At 40.7% G+C, this 17,598-nt stretch overlaps 1 protein-coding gene across 1 annotated transcript in view; it reads left to right on the top strand.

Moving 5' to 3' along the window:
- MET (MET proto-oncogene, receptor tyrosine kinase) overlaps positions 1–17,598 on the top strand; it is a 118,838-nt gene that overhangs the window by 60,000 nt on the left and 41,240 nt on the right. Inside the window, exons 3-5 of the mRNA XM_081038784.1 lie at positions 3,671–3,862; positions 14,253–14,387; positions 15,170–15,343. Of these exons, the coding sequence (XP_080894910.1) occupies positions 3,671–3,862; positions 14,253–14,387; positions 15,170–15,343 (501 nt within the window). The remainder of the gene's footprint in view (positions 1–3,670; positions 3,863–14,252; positions 14,388–15,169; positions 15,344–17,598) is intronic.

Raw genomic sequence — 17,598 nt, forward strand, 5'->3', positions numbered from 1 at the left:
CCTTCAGTTGAAAAACACTAGCGAGTCCCTGCAGGTTGACAGACACAGATCTATCTCACCTCATGCTTGTGTTGGCCCTGGTCAGCAAAGCAGACCACAGAGCGAGCTGGGGGAGGGAGAGGGGCCATAAGTCTGGTAACTTCATGGATGCCCTCATTTCTCAGCAAGCTGTAGTTAACTACGGATCGTGTGCTGGGCACGAAACACCATGGGGAGTAAAAGATGAATAGGACAATTCCTGGTCTCTTGTTGATAGAAGGCTGCTACTAGTTTACAGTCAAAGACGACTCTACACACAGCAAACTGTTTCATATCCCAATGAATTCATCACATCTCCGCCAGCACCGAACACAGGGTCAAGTTTGAGGCTTTAAAGTTCCCAGGATGCCACCCAGATATAGAAAAAAAGACTAAGATCAAGCAAGAGAAGGAACAAAATAACCACAGAAACTGACCCTGAAAAGAATCACCTCTTTAACAGAATACTTGAGATGGCCTTTGATTTAGAATCCTTTAAGCAGATTCCGTTAGTTCTGGCTATCTCTGCGAAATGGACGATTGATCACCAATAGAAACTTAATTACCAATTAATTGGTTACTATTGAATTGCTGGTACAGCTTAGTTATCTGCTACTCCTCAGAGCAATCTATAGTACTTTGGTGAAAAAAAGCTTCTAATTAAATAGCGAAATAGCACTCATTAATATATCAAAATAAATGTCTAGAACTAAAACATTTCATTAATTATGAGTCAGTAGATTTAGCGTCTCAGAGATTTCGTTTGCTAATTTATCACCATTTAAAATGAAGACAGAGTTGCTATATAAAATAGCATTTTAGGTGATTTTCGAACATAAAAGTCAGTAGATGTAAGACTTTTGCAGTCCATGTAACAGAAGTTTGACCTTAAGGAGAAGATTATTTTATGTAAGGATAACTAAAGTTTGTATTTCAAGTTGTTCTTAAACTAAGTTGGTTTGAAATATAGTATGACAATTTCTAATTGCTATAGTAGGATAATAATAGAGCATATCTAATTTTCAAATCCTTTTCTGGAGTTGTAATTATACACAAAGATGTATAAGAATGAATTTTTTTCTCTTTTTCTTCCAAATGAGCCTTCATTTTCTTCTTGCTCCATGTTATCTGCCCCAAATCTACCAATTCAAAACTCTCTTGTCAGGAGCCATACACTCTATTTGTCCCTTAGAAACCCTTAGCTACCTCTATTCCTGAAAATGATAACTTTAGTAAGATTGGTTCATATCTCCACACTCATTTCCCAGCTACCTATAACTGATTCACTTGTTCGTTCATTGCATTAATATTGACCGAAGGTTTATTGTGTGTGATATTTCATCTACTCTGAGCAATTGCAGCAGTGAACATGCAGGCTCCCCGATCCCAGGCCGCCACTTGGAGAAGTCTGACGTCTGCCATATAATCATACAACCAAATAGCAGATGCAGCTGTAACAAGTGCTGTCATATAATACATATGTGTATAAATAATAGAAGGATTTGACCTAGATATTAGGGTAACAAGCTGAGATACTGGGATGACAAGCTGAGATCTGAAGGAGGCATCGCGGTTCAAGGTGCATGGAGGTGAAAGGAGCATTTCAGGCAAAGGGCACGATATGCAGCCACCCCGTGATGGGAGGACACGTGGCATATCTGGAGAACTGAAAGGCGGCCAGCTCCCTGGGGCTCAGGGGACACAGGAGAGTGGGTGCAGGGCGAATCTGGAGAAGCTGGTCAGGACCCACATAATGCAGGGCCCCGCGGGTCCTGTTGATATTTTTGTCCTTTATGTTAAGAGCAGCTGGAGACATATTAAGTGTTTTAAACAGAGTGACGTGATGAGATTTATGTTTTATAAAGAAAATCTGGCTGCACTCTAGAGACTGGATCTGGAAAGAGATTAGACAAGATTGGGTGTGGCAGGTCCACTGAGGAGGCCATTGTAGTGGCCCAGGAAAGGGCGGGGACAGCTTGGATGAAGGTTGATGTGGAGAAGAGACATCTGGATGGACCCAGGAGATACTGAAGGGACTTGGTAATGGACAGTATATAGGGAGAGTCAGGGCTGACACTTAGGTTTCTGACTTTGCACCTGCTGGAACAGGGGAAGGCTGTGGTTTCTACGGTGGCCATGTTGACCTGAGGTCTTTGAGATAACTGCGAGCAGATTTCATGGTGTAGGCACAGTCCGCTCAGAGCTGAGGGGTAACCTGGAGGTACAAAGGTGTCAACTAAATATCACTAAACTGCACTGGAGAGACTGATCGCCCCAGGAGAGTGGAAAGAGCAAGCGGTCCTATGAAGGAGACGGTGGGGACAAAGCCCCAGAAAGCAGTTTCCAGGCTCTCGGCCTCACATAGAAAGGTGCTGGCTCAGGTAGTAAATGGCCATCAACTGGGATTGGATGGCCATCAGCTGTGGCTAGTTGACCGTCAGCTGTAACCAGTGAGCCATTGGCCATTAATATAACTGCTGTGGCTACGCTAGCAGCAAATGGGGCTAGCAAGAGGGGATTGCAGACAGGCGGGTGCCGCCGGTGAGAATATAGTGATATGACTCCCCTACTTATGGCTCCGTGGGTGTTCCTTTTTGGCCTCACCATGTCCTGTGTTCTTATGTGGGGAGCGGGAGCAGAGACCCCACCTGTCACCCCGCATGACAGAGACACAGGCACTGCAGCCGGAAGGCAGAAGGGAAAGCGGGAGACTGGAGTGTCGAGAAGGGAGGACCCACAGCGCGTAACTGTCACACATTACTAACAATATTTTCTAAAATCCTTCCATTTAACGTTGAAGCTAAAGCACAAACACCTGATTGAGTGGTGATTGCCTTTTAGTGCATTGGTTACTGATTATTTGATGTTCAACTTTGGCATTTTTTGAGCCTTTCACGTAATGATGACAAATACGTAGGTGGTGCTGTGTTCTTTGTGCGCTGGGCTCTGTTGTCAGAGATTTCTAGGAACCAGCTCATTTCATCTTTACAGCAGTTCTTTCTCTAAGGTAGGCACACTCCTATAATGCTCTCAATTTTACAGGTGGGGGAGCTGAAACAGAGATAACATGAATTTCACAGATGGAGACAGATTACAGGACTCCAGGAAGTAAATGAGCACCAGATCCCAGATTGGATTTGGGGTGGGAGGCAACACTCGGGCCTGGGGTTTGTACCCTGGAGCCTCCCCCAGAATGACCCATCAGCGCTGCTTCACACCCCATCCCGCACACAGGTGCTCACGGGCACACGTGTTAAAATATATTGTCCCCATGTGACTCTAACATTTAGGACTATTCCAGGTAAAATTCATCTCATTGGACTTGCCTGCCAAGAAGCATTATCTTTATGTCAAGGGCTGAGACATTTACAGCTTTATTTTCCTTTAAATTACGCCAGCTAAGCTCCATCTTTCAGCACGGGATGAACTGTGGTTCGAACCAGGACGGTATGGTTTGCCCCAGCTCAGAGACCACAGACGTGTGAAGGTGCCTGACGATGCTGGAGCCACTTAGGTCCCTGGGAAGGCCTCTGGCCATCTTGGTCTGTTGGCACAGTTCTCCCTGCCATCCCCCTCCAAGCTCTGAAAAGACACACCAAAACGTTTCTTACCAGCTTGCTCGCATTAATTCTAGGACCATATTTTATTCCAGACGCTTCTGAGAATTCCATCAGGCTGTGAAGTACGCAGTGATGAGTATCGGACGGAGTTCACCACCGCTCTACAGCGGGTCGACTTATTCATGGGCCAGTTCAATCGAGTCCTCCTGACATCTGTGTCGACGTTCATTACAGGAGACCTCACCATCGCCAACCTCGGGACGTCGGAGGGCCGCTTCATGCAGGTAAGTGCTTTCTGAGCGCGGCCGTGTCGGTTTCATCTGATAGCCTGCACTTAATTGGTTTTTGTTTTTGCAGTAAAATACTTGCAAATATTGTAAAGTGGGGATCATAATGGAAGCTAGAGACAAAACTGAAAGCCAAACAAAGAAGGCTGGTTTACGTTTTATGAAGTCCATGGCCTATTTTTGTTAAATTCTTGTAGCTTTCAATTTAAATGTGGTTGCTTTTCATTCCTTTGCCAAAAATGGTTTGTTGGTTTTTTTTTTCCCGTTTCCATTCATGATTTCTATCACATGATTGGAAAATAAAATGAAACAATTAAAGCACTTCCAGGCGATGTTTTCCTATTTCAAGGGAAGCTTCAGATCAAAGGAAAGCTATTGTGTGAACTCCGCGTCTCCATGAGAAGAAACATTCACATCACTGAGAAATGTTGGCAGCAGTTAGGAAGGGACGTTATCATCAAAATCCCATTGTAACTTCAACTCTCCTGATTCTGCAAAACGATGGGGCCAGATACAAAGAAGTTCAAATACTGAAAAAAAAATCTGGATTTCGTTAAGAAATGCTTTTAATGGATAGCAACAGTATTTCCATCCAATAAAAGTTCACATTTCAGAAGTTGTGTTTCCTAGATACAAGAATCATAGCACTTTGCGGAGATTAAAATGCTCTTGTGTTGGCTCTTTTACTGCTTTAATATACGGCGTAGTGCTTTCAACATGAGTTCCTCATCAGATTCTTCACTAATGCAGAATCACAATGGCATCTATTGTGATCCTTGTATTTTCTTGTATTATTCACAATTTGTATTTTAATAATGCTGTGGAAAGGCTGAATACTGTGGAAAGGCTGAATTCCTACAAAGACTAGAAGTCTCTTTTAAAAAGTGATGCTCGTTTCATAAGTATCTGATATAATTAACATCCTAGTCAGACAATGACTTGTAGTGAACCAGTTGAGGATGATGTTTTCTTGTGACTTGCCTGGCTCTACATCCTTTTTCAGTATTCTGTTCCAAACATATTTTTAAAAATTACCACTGTCTTTATAGCAGTCTGAATGTTGATAATTGCCACATTTTAAATCATGTTTTTCTTATACTAGTGGGCATGGTGGAATTTTTTCGGGCCTAAAACATGTCAATAAATCCTTCCTAGCTCAAAGTGAATCATATAGACCCTGTTATCTAAATATTCCCACACTCAGTCCCCTCCTCCCATGGGTCACAGTTAATGAAGCTCTTTCTCCCCCGTCCCTCCGGCTCCCAGCCTAATGTTTTTATATACCCACCTCAGACCATTTAATTCTGTCCTAAACTCCTCAGATCTGAAGGAGGAATGCCCAGTCCCCACCCACACAGACAAGCACTTGAACATATTTGAAATATGGCCGCATCTATTATCCTTGTAAAATGTGTGGTATTATGTTGTGTTTATGTGGTTTTTTTTCTCAGTTTACGTTGATGTTATTCTATAGAATTCCAAAATAATTGGAAGAGAATGAAAGAAGCTAGCATCTATTGCATTCCCAATGTGTTCGCTATGTCGATTTGCTTCCCTTTATCGTTATTTCTGCTTTTCTTTTTTTCTAAATTGTCTGTTACCTTGCCAATCCAGTTCCATATTAATAAGCTTTCTACAGTCACTTTAGGTCTGACACTTTCTTATATCAAAAGGTTCCTGGCCTATTTCCAGATTCTGCAGTTCTTATAAAATCCCATTTTTAGATAAGTTGCTTTAATCACTGAGTAAATTCTGCTGTGTGACAGATTCCTCCACCCAAGTGTTACGTCATACATCAGGCTCATTATAACAGAAACGCGGTGGCGAATGTTTTCTTCTTGTCTCCCAGCATTTTCATAGCAGAAGCCATAGTATGCTCATTACCTGTGCATCCAAAACATTACAGATAAAAAGAAGGAAACAAGTAGATACTTATTTATGAGAAGTACTGATATCACTGATTTTTTTAAAAACTCAGGTGGCTCTTAATTCATCAAATATATATCGGAACTTACTAACTTTGCTTTACTAGGCAAATAAATGAAGCAAAGAAAGAAGGGACACAGAACTTGCCTTTAAGGAACTAAAATTGCGGTAGAGGAGATAAAAATGTGTACCTGGTACAAAGACTGCAAACAAACAAGGGCGCACAAAGGACTACTGACAGCCACAGAGGACCTATGTCTCTGACACCTGCCAGAGAGAATCCCATTCCATGAAATTTTACATAAATAAACCTAACGCATTAGAAGGATCAGTCAGAATCGCTGAAATCATGTGTGTTTACAGCAAAGAATATTAGGGGAGGAGTCAGTTCTGAGCACAGACTGGGGGGCCTTCCAGCTTAATCTAGCTGAACGGAACTACCTACCAAGCTCTGTAAATGGTTTGGCTGCCCTAAAGTTCTAAATCTAGGGCCAGGCCTAAGCTTCCACAACTTGTATTTTAATAATACTGTGGAGTTTCTGTTACAAAATAGAATAGACTTTTTTCCCCAAAAAAACAGCTGCCATACATGAAAAGGAAAAGAAAAATGATTTTACTTCCTTCCTAGCCTGAAGCCTAAAGGCAAAGTTGCTTTACAAATGCTTTCTCCCAAGACTTTGCAGCTGTTTCTGCCTTTCCTATTGTGCTTCTGTTCAGCTCCGGCTGGGAATCCAAGCTACAGCCCCAGCTGTCGGGTGCAAAGTGAATCAGGTATTTCACAGTGGTTATTTGATTAGGAAGAATTATATTGTTTAGCTAACAATATTATATATGGCAGTGAAGACATTTTTGACATGTTTCTAGCATTTAAACATGTGTAACTTATCTCATGCAGGTGCAGCTACCTCTAAATACTCTGATGGGTGCATATATCCAAGCCTATCGGTAGAGCTCCGTCGATATAGATTTCAGAAACAGTTTTTGTTTTTGTGATCACTCTCTTGGGATGCTTTGAAGTAAAATAACCCGCTATGCACTATTCGAGAGTATAAATAAACAATGAGAACGCGCCTTCTTGCACATTCTGGAGGGGAGAGGATGTGGAAGAGAACAGGGCTCAGGCACATTGGTGCCGTGTGCAGCCTACGTGGGAGAGGGGACAGGAATCCTCATGAAGATCACGGGGCTAATCACAGGGATGGCCCGCGTCTCCCCTTCTGAGCTCCTCGTCTAATCTACATCCAAAAACAATGCCTGCTTGATTTTTTTACAGCACTTATATAAGGGCTTTAATCTCTAGATGTGAGGCATTGCTATTAAAATATTTGTGCATGACTGTCAGGCCAGAGAGAGTGAGTGGGTCAGGATGGGTTGGGGGTGGGGAGTCCCTTTCGAGACTGCTTTCAAGTTCAGCTCCACTAACATGCACTGGGCAGCTACCTTGTGTACGTACAGTGGCCACCTGGGCACAATCACAGCTGTCATTAGGCCCTTGGGCATCTTCCTGGCTCCTCTCCAGTCCCCTTTTTCCCCATCCCCAATTCTTTAATGCTGTTACCACGCATCACCCCGTTTCTCTTGTGCTTCTTCACTGGGCTAGTTGGATCTTAAGCAAGAAATTTAAAGAGGTAGGGATGACCTAAAAAGACACCCTTAGGTCGTGATCATTACCTGCATGCCCATTACTGAAAGGATTATGTTAGTAATCAGTAAACTTGAGAGTAATTACTTCCAGTAAGAAGAATCAATGCATCTATTGACCTCCTGTCCAGATTCCTTCAGCTCCTGTTCCACCATCATGGCACATCAATGCTCTGTGTTGGAAGTGGTGGCATGCATTACGTTTGGGATTAGTGCTATTTTAGTGCACGTAGACACAGATCATTAGTTCATCAATGCTGTGAGCGTCTGGCAATAGACACAGCCAAATGAAGTTTGAACTGGAACAACATTTCTGTTTATGGATTGCTGACTTACCTGTCTGTCTCCTTTATAAAATGCTCAGATAAAAATATCATCAGCCGTTTTTTAATGTTCATGTTATTGACTTAGTTATAGCACGAAAGAATGGTAGCTTTGGTATATTTCTTTAGAAAAAAAGATACTAATAAGTTCTGAAACTATTTTGTGCAAAAAAGAACCTATTATAAATAATAATTTCAGTTATATCCATAACTAAAAATTGAACCCAGTTCATGAATAGTCTACTAAAATGCATTAATGCATGCCTTCAAATACATTTATCTTATGCACCATTACATGCATAGAAATTTAAATCATCGTAAATATTTGAAACCATGAAAAAATGCTAAACTTTTGTGTGTTTGTTTTGGTTAGGATATAGTAGCCCAGATTTCTTGTTTGGGTGTTTTTTTGAAAGAGTGGAAAGACATTTTAAGACATGATATATATACATATGTATACGGATATGTATGTATATGTATCATGTTTTATATATATCATGTGTAATAGTTTTAAAAACTATTGATATATATCTATGGATATGTAGAGACAGATAGATATAGATATATACATGTATCAGTAGTCTTTTAAACTTTTATCACTTAAAATTCAGAAACATATACTCTGAGTGTAGACTGGCTAATTCTACGATCATTGTGTTTGAAATATTGATTTGAAAGTATTAGTTATTTTTAAATTTTTAGAAATTTACTAGACTATTTGGTTTTTAGATGCTTAATTTTTTTTTTTTTCCACAAAGGGCTTAGTTTGGTATTGACTCATTTCGACTCACTTTGACTCATTTCAAAAAGTTGAAACACACACATACCAGTATTATAATAGTAAGGAAAACTGTTTTGTTTTTTGTATGTACCTTTCCTTTGTAGTATCAAGTTGGTGTAGAAACACTTGTGCCCTGTACAAAAAGAGTGAAGGAAAGAACAGAGTAAAGCTTCATTTAATTCAACGTTTGCTACCTGATATTTTGTCTTACCACTTTTAATTTTGAGTTTACAATACCAACCAGGAATTTCTACTTCTTCTCATGTTTTATCTTTTTTCTATTCTAGGAAACTAGATGTTTACCTTGATTGAAACAAATAACTCTTCACATTGGATTTTATTCTAAACAAATACCAATGTCTCGCACATACTGAAGAAAACAGTAAACCCAAAGAAAGGTCTTAGTCAGTCCAGGCTGCTACAACAAATTACCAGAGACTGGGTGGCCTAAACAGCAAACATTTGTTTCCCAGAGTGCTGGCTGGGAAGTCCAAGCCCAAGGTGACAACAGATCTGGTATCTGGTGAAGATCTGCTTCTTGGTGCATAGAATGTCATCTGGCTGAAGGCGAGAGAGCTTCCTGGGGTCCTTTTGATAAGGGCACTAATCTTATTCAGGAGGGCCCCACCCTCATGACCTAATCACCTCCCAAAGGTCTCACCTCCTAATACCATCAAATTGGGGTTAGTATTTCAACATATAAATTTTGGAAGGACACATTCAGTCTGTTGCAGCAAGCAAGAAGCAAGAGGCATCAGGAGCCATGATTTGAAAATGCAGATCAAACTCATGAAGGTTATTTAAATATCTGAAATATTTTTTAAAAACCCTGAAGACATCAAGGCTTAAGTGAGCTTATTTCAATCTATTCATATGTTGAGGCAATAGGTAATCCTTTGGGATCTAGTATGTGCCAGACTTTACTGGGAACTGGGAAAGCAGACCCCTTCCCTGGATTAAGATGGTATCCAGTTATAACCCGTCTGTTTCTGAGTGGTGTCATCACCTTCACTCACATTTTTCCCTCTCAGCTCACATTTTTTCTCCAATAATTTGCACCATCTTTCATTAAAAATGAAGTTTTCTTTATTCCTTCATAGAAATCTGCTATTTTTCTTAACTGTTAAATTAAAAATCAATCTAAATTAGTAGCAAAGGTCCCATTCAGCATATTTTCTGAATAAAAGGAAAATTCACTTTGATCTTCCAAAAACAGTGGCTCTTGGGGAGTGTGGTACATCTCCCACTCTGCCTGGTTCTTCTAGTGAGAATCCAGGTTTGTTCCTCTGCCCTTCTCTCACCTCCAGCTTCTCTGGGACCCTGTTTTACAAAAGTCCAGTCTGACCATGAGGGATGCTCTCTGGAACACTGTTTGGGAGGCTGGGCAGGTGATGCCAACCAACTACTCAATCTCAAGGAGAAGGAGTGAATGAAAGGCTGTAGAACCTCCAGAAGTAAACTTAACCTTTTACTTAATTTAATAAAACATTTGGCAGAGAAATGAAAAACAAAACCACAATGAAATACCACTCACACCCACTAGGATGGCTATAATGAAGAAAATAGAAAATAAATGCCGATGAAGATGTTGAGAAATTGGAGCCAACCCTCATATGTTGCTGGTGGCAATGTAGAATCATGCAGCCCCTGTGGAAACTTGTCTGACAGTTCCTCAGAAGGTTAAACAGTGTTACCATAAGAGCCAACAAGTCCGCCCCAAGTATCTACCCAGGAGAAATGGAAATACATAATCACACAAAAATTTGTATATGAGTGTTCATAGCAGCATTATTCACGATAGCCAAAAAGTGGAAACAACCCAAAAATCCATCAACCAATGAATGGATAAATAAGATATAGTCTATCTATACGAGGGAATATTGTTTGGCAATCAAAGGAATGAAATACTGACACACATTCCAACACGGATGAACCCTGAAAACATTACGCTGAGTGAAAGAAGTTAGACACAAAAGACCACATACTGTAGAATTTCATTTACACCAAATGCCAAGAATAGGAAAATCTATAGAGACGTAAAGCAGATTAGTGATTGCCAGAGACTGGAGGATATGAGGCCATGGGGGATGATGGCTTAGGGGTGTGGGATTCTGGGTGAGGTGATGAGAATATTCCAAAACCAGTTTTGGTGATGGTTGCACAAATCTGTGAATATACCAAAAACAATCCACTTTTTTTAAGAAATGGGGAGACTAGACAAAGCCATATACAAATATCTCATGTTAAATTCATCATTCTTAAGGAAAATTAAATTCTAAAACAGATTAATTAAAAACAAAAGTCTATGTATGGGATGAGGGTCTGTAGCCTTTTATATTTGTAGCTACATCACACAAAATTAATTTGTTCAGGCTACGAATTTTGGAGCCCAGCCCCAAATATCAAACAAAGGTTTGATTTTATTTGTACATGTATTTCTTCCCCGTGTCCTGTCCTAGGAAATTTGAGATCACCACCACAATTCAGTAAATTCAGATTCCTCCCTACTCCTCTACCCCAAAATATATTAGTCTTATGTTTTCAAGAGCATTAAAGAAACAGATTTTGAGACCTAAACACTAAAGATTGGTTGTTGACACAGCCGAAACTCAAAACGTTCTATTTCATACTAATTGACCTAAGATTGCCAGGTGATTTGTCATAAGAATTAAATTTAGATGCTAAGTTCAGTTCTGTCCCTAGAAATATCGCTATGACAACCAAAAGAAACTCCTAATTTCTTGCAAACATTGCTTCAGGGGTATTGTGAGAGTTAAAGTGGTTACTCTGTTTAGAATTGGGAAATGAGAGAAAGTGAGAAATTAACAGATAGAAAAGCATTCTTGGCATTGTATAGCCGTAGGTATTCCTGCAGAGAAACGGCTAATGATCAACTCAGAAGGTATTTGCATCTGGGATATGACCTCTGCTCAAAATTCCAAACAGTCATCTCACTTTTCCACACAGCCTTCCTGTCTTCTCTGGTTAGTTTTGTGTCCTGTACCAAGTCACACGTCCCAGCTCATGATCAAAAGTAAAGCTTGCCAGCTGTGCCAGCTGGTGGCATTCCCTGTGCCCTCAGAAGCTATTCAGATGTGGAGTCTTTCTCCTTAGGCACACTTAACTTGTGCAGCCAATATTACTGAAACAAGGAGCATTTGGCAGACAAAAATATTGTGAAATTTGTTTTAATGCTTTGACTCACGAGTGGCTCTTAGAAGCTCAGAGTTGAAGCTTTTTATTGGTATTGACTCTGGTGCTCCAAGAGTGTAGCAGTTGAGTGTTTAAGGAGAGGTCAAGCACACAATTCAAACATTAGATAAAGCTCCTTGGGAACCTGACTCTTGTACTTTCTAGTTAAAATTCTCTGTCGTATTTTCTTTATGGAAAATGATAGTACCGACCTTGGAGGATTATTGTAAGAAGTAAGCAAAATATCCATTTAAGGTTCTTAGCACAATGCCTCGCTCAGTTACCTATTATGAGAGTATCGTATCTATGGTGCTCTCCAGACAAAAAGTCTTTTGTTTTGTTTTGTTTTGTTTTTGTTTGTTTCGTGTTTACCAGGTACAAAATTTTAACAGGGAATACACCAAATCAACCTATCCAAGTGTTAGAGGTGCAAAGAGATTCTTTAGGGAAAGAGAGAGAAAGGTTAACTCTCTTCAGGAAATTAGTATTTGCATGGGGTTCAGATATGTGATAATCAAAGATGATGACCTAGTAATTAAGAGATTGCTTATTATAGATAAGGGAAATGATATTAAAAAGATCAAGAAGACAGGGTATAAAGGGAACTAGGAGGCAACTGTTACGTAGCAGGTCTGAATAGAATGAAAGATACAGGAGAGAGAGAACCAAAATGCAGCTATCCCAGGAAGGTTCCCAGGGATCTTCAGTGAAGTGGAAAGCAAGGGATGAGGCAGAGATAGTCAGGGTAGTAAGAGAGGCTGCTCTTCTGTTTTGGTTTTGACACGTGTGTGAGAAAAAGAGTGTTTTGTTTGTTCGTTTTTAATCTTTGCAGTTTGAAGTAATTGGCAGCCATCATGAAAATATTATTTTTTTTTTAAAAAAAGGGGGGTTGGGTAGGAAAAACAAGAGGTGGTGAACACCAGAAGTGAGTTAAGGTTGAAAAATCGGATGACCAAAAGCTGGATCATTTGGGATGGAAGCTTTAGAAGACTGATGTCCTGATTCTCTGCTTGTAACCAGAACCCAGAATGAGGCAGGACTGGTTATTGGACTTCTTTTTGCTTTGCCTGCAAAAGTCACAAATACCTATTTGGCCCCCAATTTAGAAATAATAATTTCCATCCATTCTCATCCTGACCAAATGACCTTTGGTCCATCATTTAACTTCTGTGCAAATACTGTCACCATGCTTAGTAGAGCTGTTTTGAAGGTGTTGAACATTTGGGGTAACAAACGTTGGGAAAAAAATGTCATGATGCTTCATGTGTATGGTCTATAAAAGCTTCGTTAGTTTCTCTATCGATGGTCCATTCTCTGGAGCAAATTAGGTACTTAGGGAATCTTCCCAGATTGTTCCAGGCTACTTGACTCCTTTATTGTGTTGAAGGAAAAATGTACTACTGGTTCCCCAGAACATTTGTATGTTGTGTGTGAGTTTGTTAGCGTGCCCAGCAGTCAGTTACTCCTATAATTTTCACTCCCATTTTACGCATGAGAAAGCTGAGGTAGAAGGAGTGGTTATTTAACTAATCCTAGTCTCACACGTGCCCATGTTTGTCCTGTGATTTCATACCCATGGCAAATACATACACTTTCAGTGCGACCTACAAGGGTATTCGGGATGTGGGGAAATTTCACAAAGTGAATTTCAAGCCCAGAGCTGTGTTCAGCCTTGTTTAAGAACGAACGTTTCTCTGAGCGTCACTCAACTCTCCCTGAGTCTTAGCATTCATTTCAGATTGTCATCCTGATTTGACCCCTGGACTTCATTATTGCTGAGTTTTGCAACAGGCCAGATGAAAATTACATAGTTGAGAAGCATCCCAAATTAGAGATACCTGTAAGCAAGAATGACGCCAGTTATCAAGCTTCATTTCCAAGGCATTGTTAAAACCATCAGACCTTATTATAAAACCAAACTGAGAAGCAGAACTTTGTTTATAATCCAAGTAATAGTAGATGCCGGGACAATGGTTTATAAAAACAACAGCACATCATTTCAAAGTAGCTGAGGGCCTATTTTCACCCCCAAAGATCTATAAATATGGCTTAAGAGTAGCAAAGCTGATGCTAGATTCGAGTCTCCAGAATCCCCGTCCACTGCACTTCCCATTACGTCAAGGGAAGCTGCCTGCTGGGGAGGGTCAAGAGGATACATTAAAACATAATACAGAATCCTTGTAGCGTAAGTGAGGTCTTCTATTCTGGGGAGAGTTTGGGCTCCTTCAGTTTCCCAGTGCAATCATGAGGATTTGTCTGCATGTGCTGGCTGATTGACTGGGAGACCTCCTTCCCCAGAAACCATTAACAGATCACAGCAAAAGTCTGTCTTGGGGCTTCAGATGAATTGTCTTCAAGGCAGGAGATTAGAAGATGCCATATTGATTTATAATGAGATAAACTAAACACCTTTAGTTCAAACACCCACAAGCTCTAATCTATTACTACCATTATCGTCCACATTTTCCACTTATGTTTAAACTGAACTTGTTGGAACAAAGGTGTTTTCTGTTTTGTTTCTCAGGTTGTGGTTTTTCGATCAGGATCATCAACCCCTCATGTGAATTTTCGCCTGGATTCCCAACCTGTGTCTCCAGAAATGATTGTGGAGCACCCATTAAACCAAAATGGCTACACACTGGTCGTCACTGGGAAGACGGTAAGCCAAGTTCCCACAATAGGTGCCACAGACACAGTTCTTCCTAAGTGGGTATCTATAACCAGTACCACGGGGTCCTTTTTAACTTCTCTCTTTATCTTGGATTCACCTCTCCTCTAGCAAGCTCCTCCTTGAGTATTTCAGAGATCTTCTGAAACCAAGTTAAATTTTTATTTAGGGAAGACTGGGCCTAAGGGAGGGCCTGCTCATAATGTGTGCTTCTCCTTTTGTCCTATATTTCTCAATGAGAAAAACAAACACAGAGAATTAGAATTACAGTCCTAAGGGAAGAACTCCAGTGCAGGCAGATAAATCCTAAAATTCGTATTGGAATCTGACACCAGCCAGTAACCCCTTTTCTCTGAGAGAAGGCTGTACATCTCGATACCAGAATGATATGTAAACTTACTTAGAATGTCCCTGGGGTTCAAGTGTGTTGTCCAGCTGCTTAAATTATACTCTCTTGTTATTTTAAAATCATCCCAGGCAGAGCAAAATGTCCCTACGAAACAGAAGCTCCGGCATTGCATGACAGTGCTTGCGTTCAGTGATCTGTAGTGGTACCTTCTATCATGTATGTGCCAACAGTAGAGGGAAGAAAGGGGTTTGATTTTTTTATTTTTATTTCACTTTATTATTATTCCATGATTTGCACACATGGGTGCTTTCTCTAATAGATCCAAGAAAATTGTATTTACTTGTATCTTTGGTGTGTTTAGTTTTATTTGACAAAAAAACAAAAAAACCCCTCTGGAAGCTATTTCCATCCCTTTTGTTCACAGATCACCAAGATCCCGCTGAATGGGCTAGGCTGTGAACACTTCCAGTCCTGCAGCCAGTGTCTCTCCGCCCCTCCCTTTGTGCAGTGTGGCTGGTGCCACAACAAATGTGTGCGATTGGAGGAATGCCCCAGTGGAGTATGGACTCAAGACATCTGTCATCCTACAATCTACGAGGTGAGAGTCTCTGGCAGCTATCAGTGTTTCTTGGTAAACACACATCTCACTAATGCAAAAAAAAAAAAAATCAGTTTACTGACCGAGCTGTGAGACCTCAGCCAAAGCCCCCCCTCCCTCCAGGTGCCCCTTCTGGCTGGCATTTGGGCCCGTCCCCCAAGTCTCTCCTGACATGCTCCTTCACACTCACTAGATACATTCTGTCCTTGGGCGACTGCGCCTCCTTAGTGCTCTGCGAATAGGAGTGGTGGTTAATAAGCTGCATCACACCCCACTTCCTCCCACGGGGACCTGTTCCCCCCGACTCACCCATTCCCTAGTTCCTTACCACCTACTTCATCTACCAGGTGCCCAGACGCGAACTCCTCTATACTGAGATCTGCTCATGGCATCACCCAGAACCCTAAGCTCAACGTGTAAGCTGGAGGGCCCAGGCGTGCTGGGGCAGACAGGACAGAAGGCTTCTGCTGTCTGATGCCAGGGTGGTAGCCTTGTCTCATCACAGGTGAGACTGGCAGCTACTTCCCAGGGCAGTGTAGCTGGTAAACACCCAGGGGTGGCTTGCACCTCCTCTCAGAATTCCTGGAAGAGCCATAAGGGCACAGCTGTTGACTATACTAATATCTCTTCTCTGTGAGCCATCTCGTTCTTTAATTCATTCCAAAAATATTCACTGAGTGCATACTACCCAGCAGGCACTCCCCAGACACTACGGAGATTCAGTCAGAACACAGCCAAGTACCTTCTGCTATCAGAGAACCGAGCTTCCACTCGTGGGCTTCAGCCACAACACTGCAGCCACCATCATTCCTTGTTGCCCTACTTCCTTCGGCATATACCGGGATGCCAAAAAAAATTGTATACAAGTGAACAATTTGGTCAAGATTGCTCAAGCAGTAGTTCGCAGTAATCAGAAGTGTCTGGACACTGATGGTAACCACTTTGAGCACCTCTTATAATTGCAGAAGTCAAACATGACTTGTGTTCATGTTTTGTTATTAGTATATACTGAGTATTACAATTTTAATACAGTTTTTTCCTTTCTGAAAATATGAATACATTTTTTTGGCACCCTCTGTATTTGGCACTATGAAAATCTCCCTGACAATTCTTTAAAATGTCTTATTGCCAATACATTTTGCTTGAAAATACTTCCTGGTGAGGACCCAGTGTGTATTTTCTATTCCTGCATGTAGAAAAGTTGGACTTTAGTAAGTGGTTCTGGTGAAAAATTCAAGTTAAAGGTCGTAGACGCCTGGTTCAAGCCCAAGTAAACAGAGTGTACGATTCAGAGCAGGAAACCACCCCAAGCGCATGGCTGTTTTCATTTAGTTACGGTTTGGGACACGGTTTGTGGGGTGACTGGGTTTTAAACCAAATCAGTTTCTGTTGGGTGTGATACAATTACTGAGACTTAGCTTGATTAGCCAGAGAATAAACTAGAAAATAATAAGAAAACAAATTTAAATCTGTACTGTAGTGTTTATGTACCCCCTTTTTGTTGTTCTTTAATATACTTCTAACACCACATGCAATTTTATACTCTTTTAAACACACAGCCTTGGCAACTTGAGACATTAGAAAGCTGAGCTATTTATTCCTTGTAAGAGATATGAGGTGTGTGTGTGTGTAGTTAAATCACAATTTGATATCAAAAATAGCCAAGTTGGTGTTTTAAATGAAAAGCAGGTTGAGAACCTGTGTAAATGAAACATTAAATTTTGACCAATGTGCTTCCTTTTATTAGTCAAGCTATGTTAAAATTGTTAAAAAAAAAAAAATAGAGTAGTTTAGAATTTTCTGGAAGCAGAAAATCTTCCCTAAGGTTTACATCTTCCTCCTCTTTCACCTTTCCCAACTCCAGCACTCTAGCTGGCAACTTTAAAAGGTTGCGTTGTGTCAAGCACAAGTCGGTGAGTCTCAGGCTATGCTGGTCATAGTTGTTAGAAAGATTTCATGCTGCACTGGAGCGTGACATTCAGCATTCTTACTGCAAAAAATAAGACAGATTATTCCTCTTTTTCTTATCTGTCTTAAACTTCATAGGCACAAAACCCAGCTAACATATAGAGTTTCACTTTCCAATAAATGTAAGTTAACCTGCTTTTCAAGGCACATGATGTTTGGTGGCTGAAACTCTTTGCAGTTGCACAAATGAGAGATTTCAGGATTGCAAGCCCATTATTTTGTGTCAAACATGTTATCTGATCTTGTACTTAAAGAGCAATGAGAAATGCTTCTGAAAAGGACGAGCA

Source organism: Rhinolophus hipposideros (assembly GCF_964194185.1).
Source record: "Rhinolophus hipposideros genome assembly, chromosome: 25".
In the NCBI taxonomy this organism is placed as follows: domain Eukaryota; kingdom Metazoa; phylum Chordata; class Mammalia; order Chiroptera; family Rhinolophidae; genus Rhinolophus; species Rhinolophus hipposideros.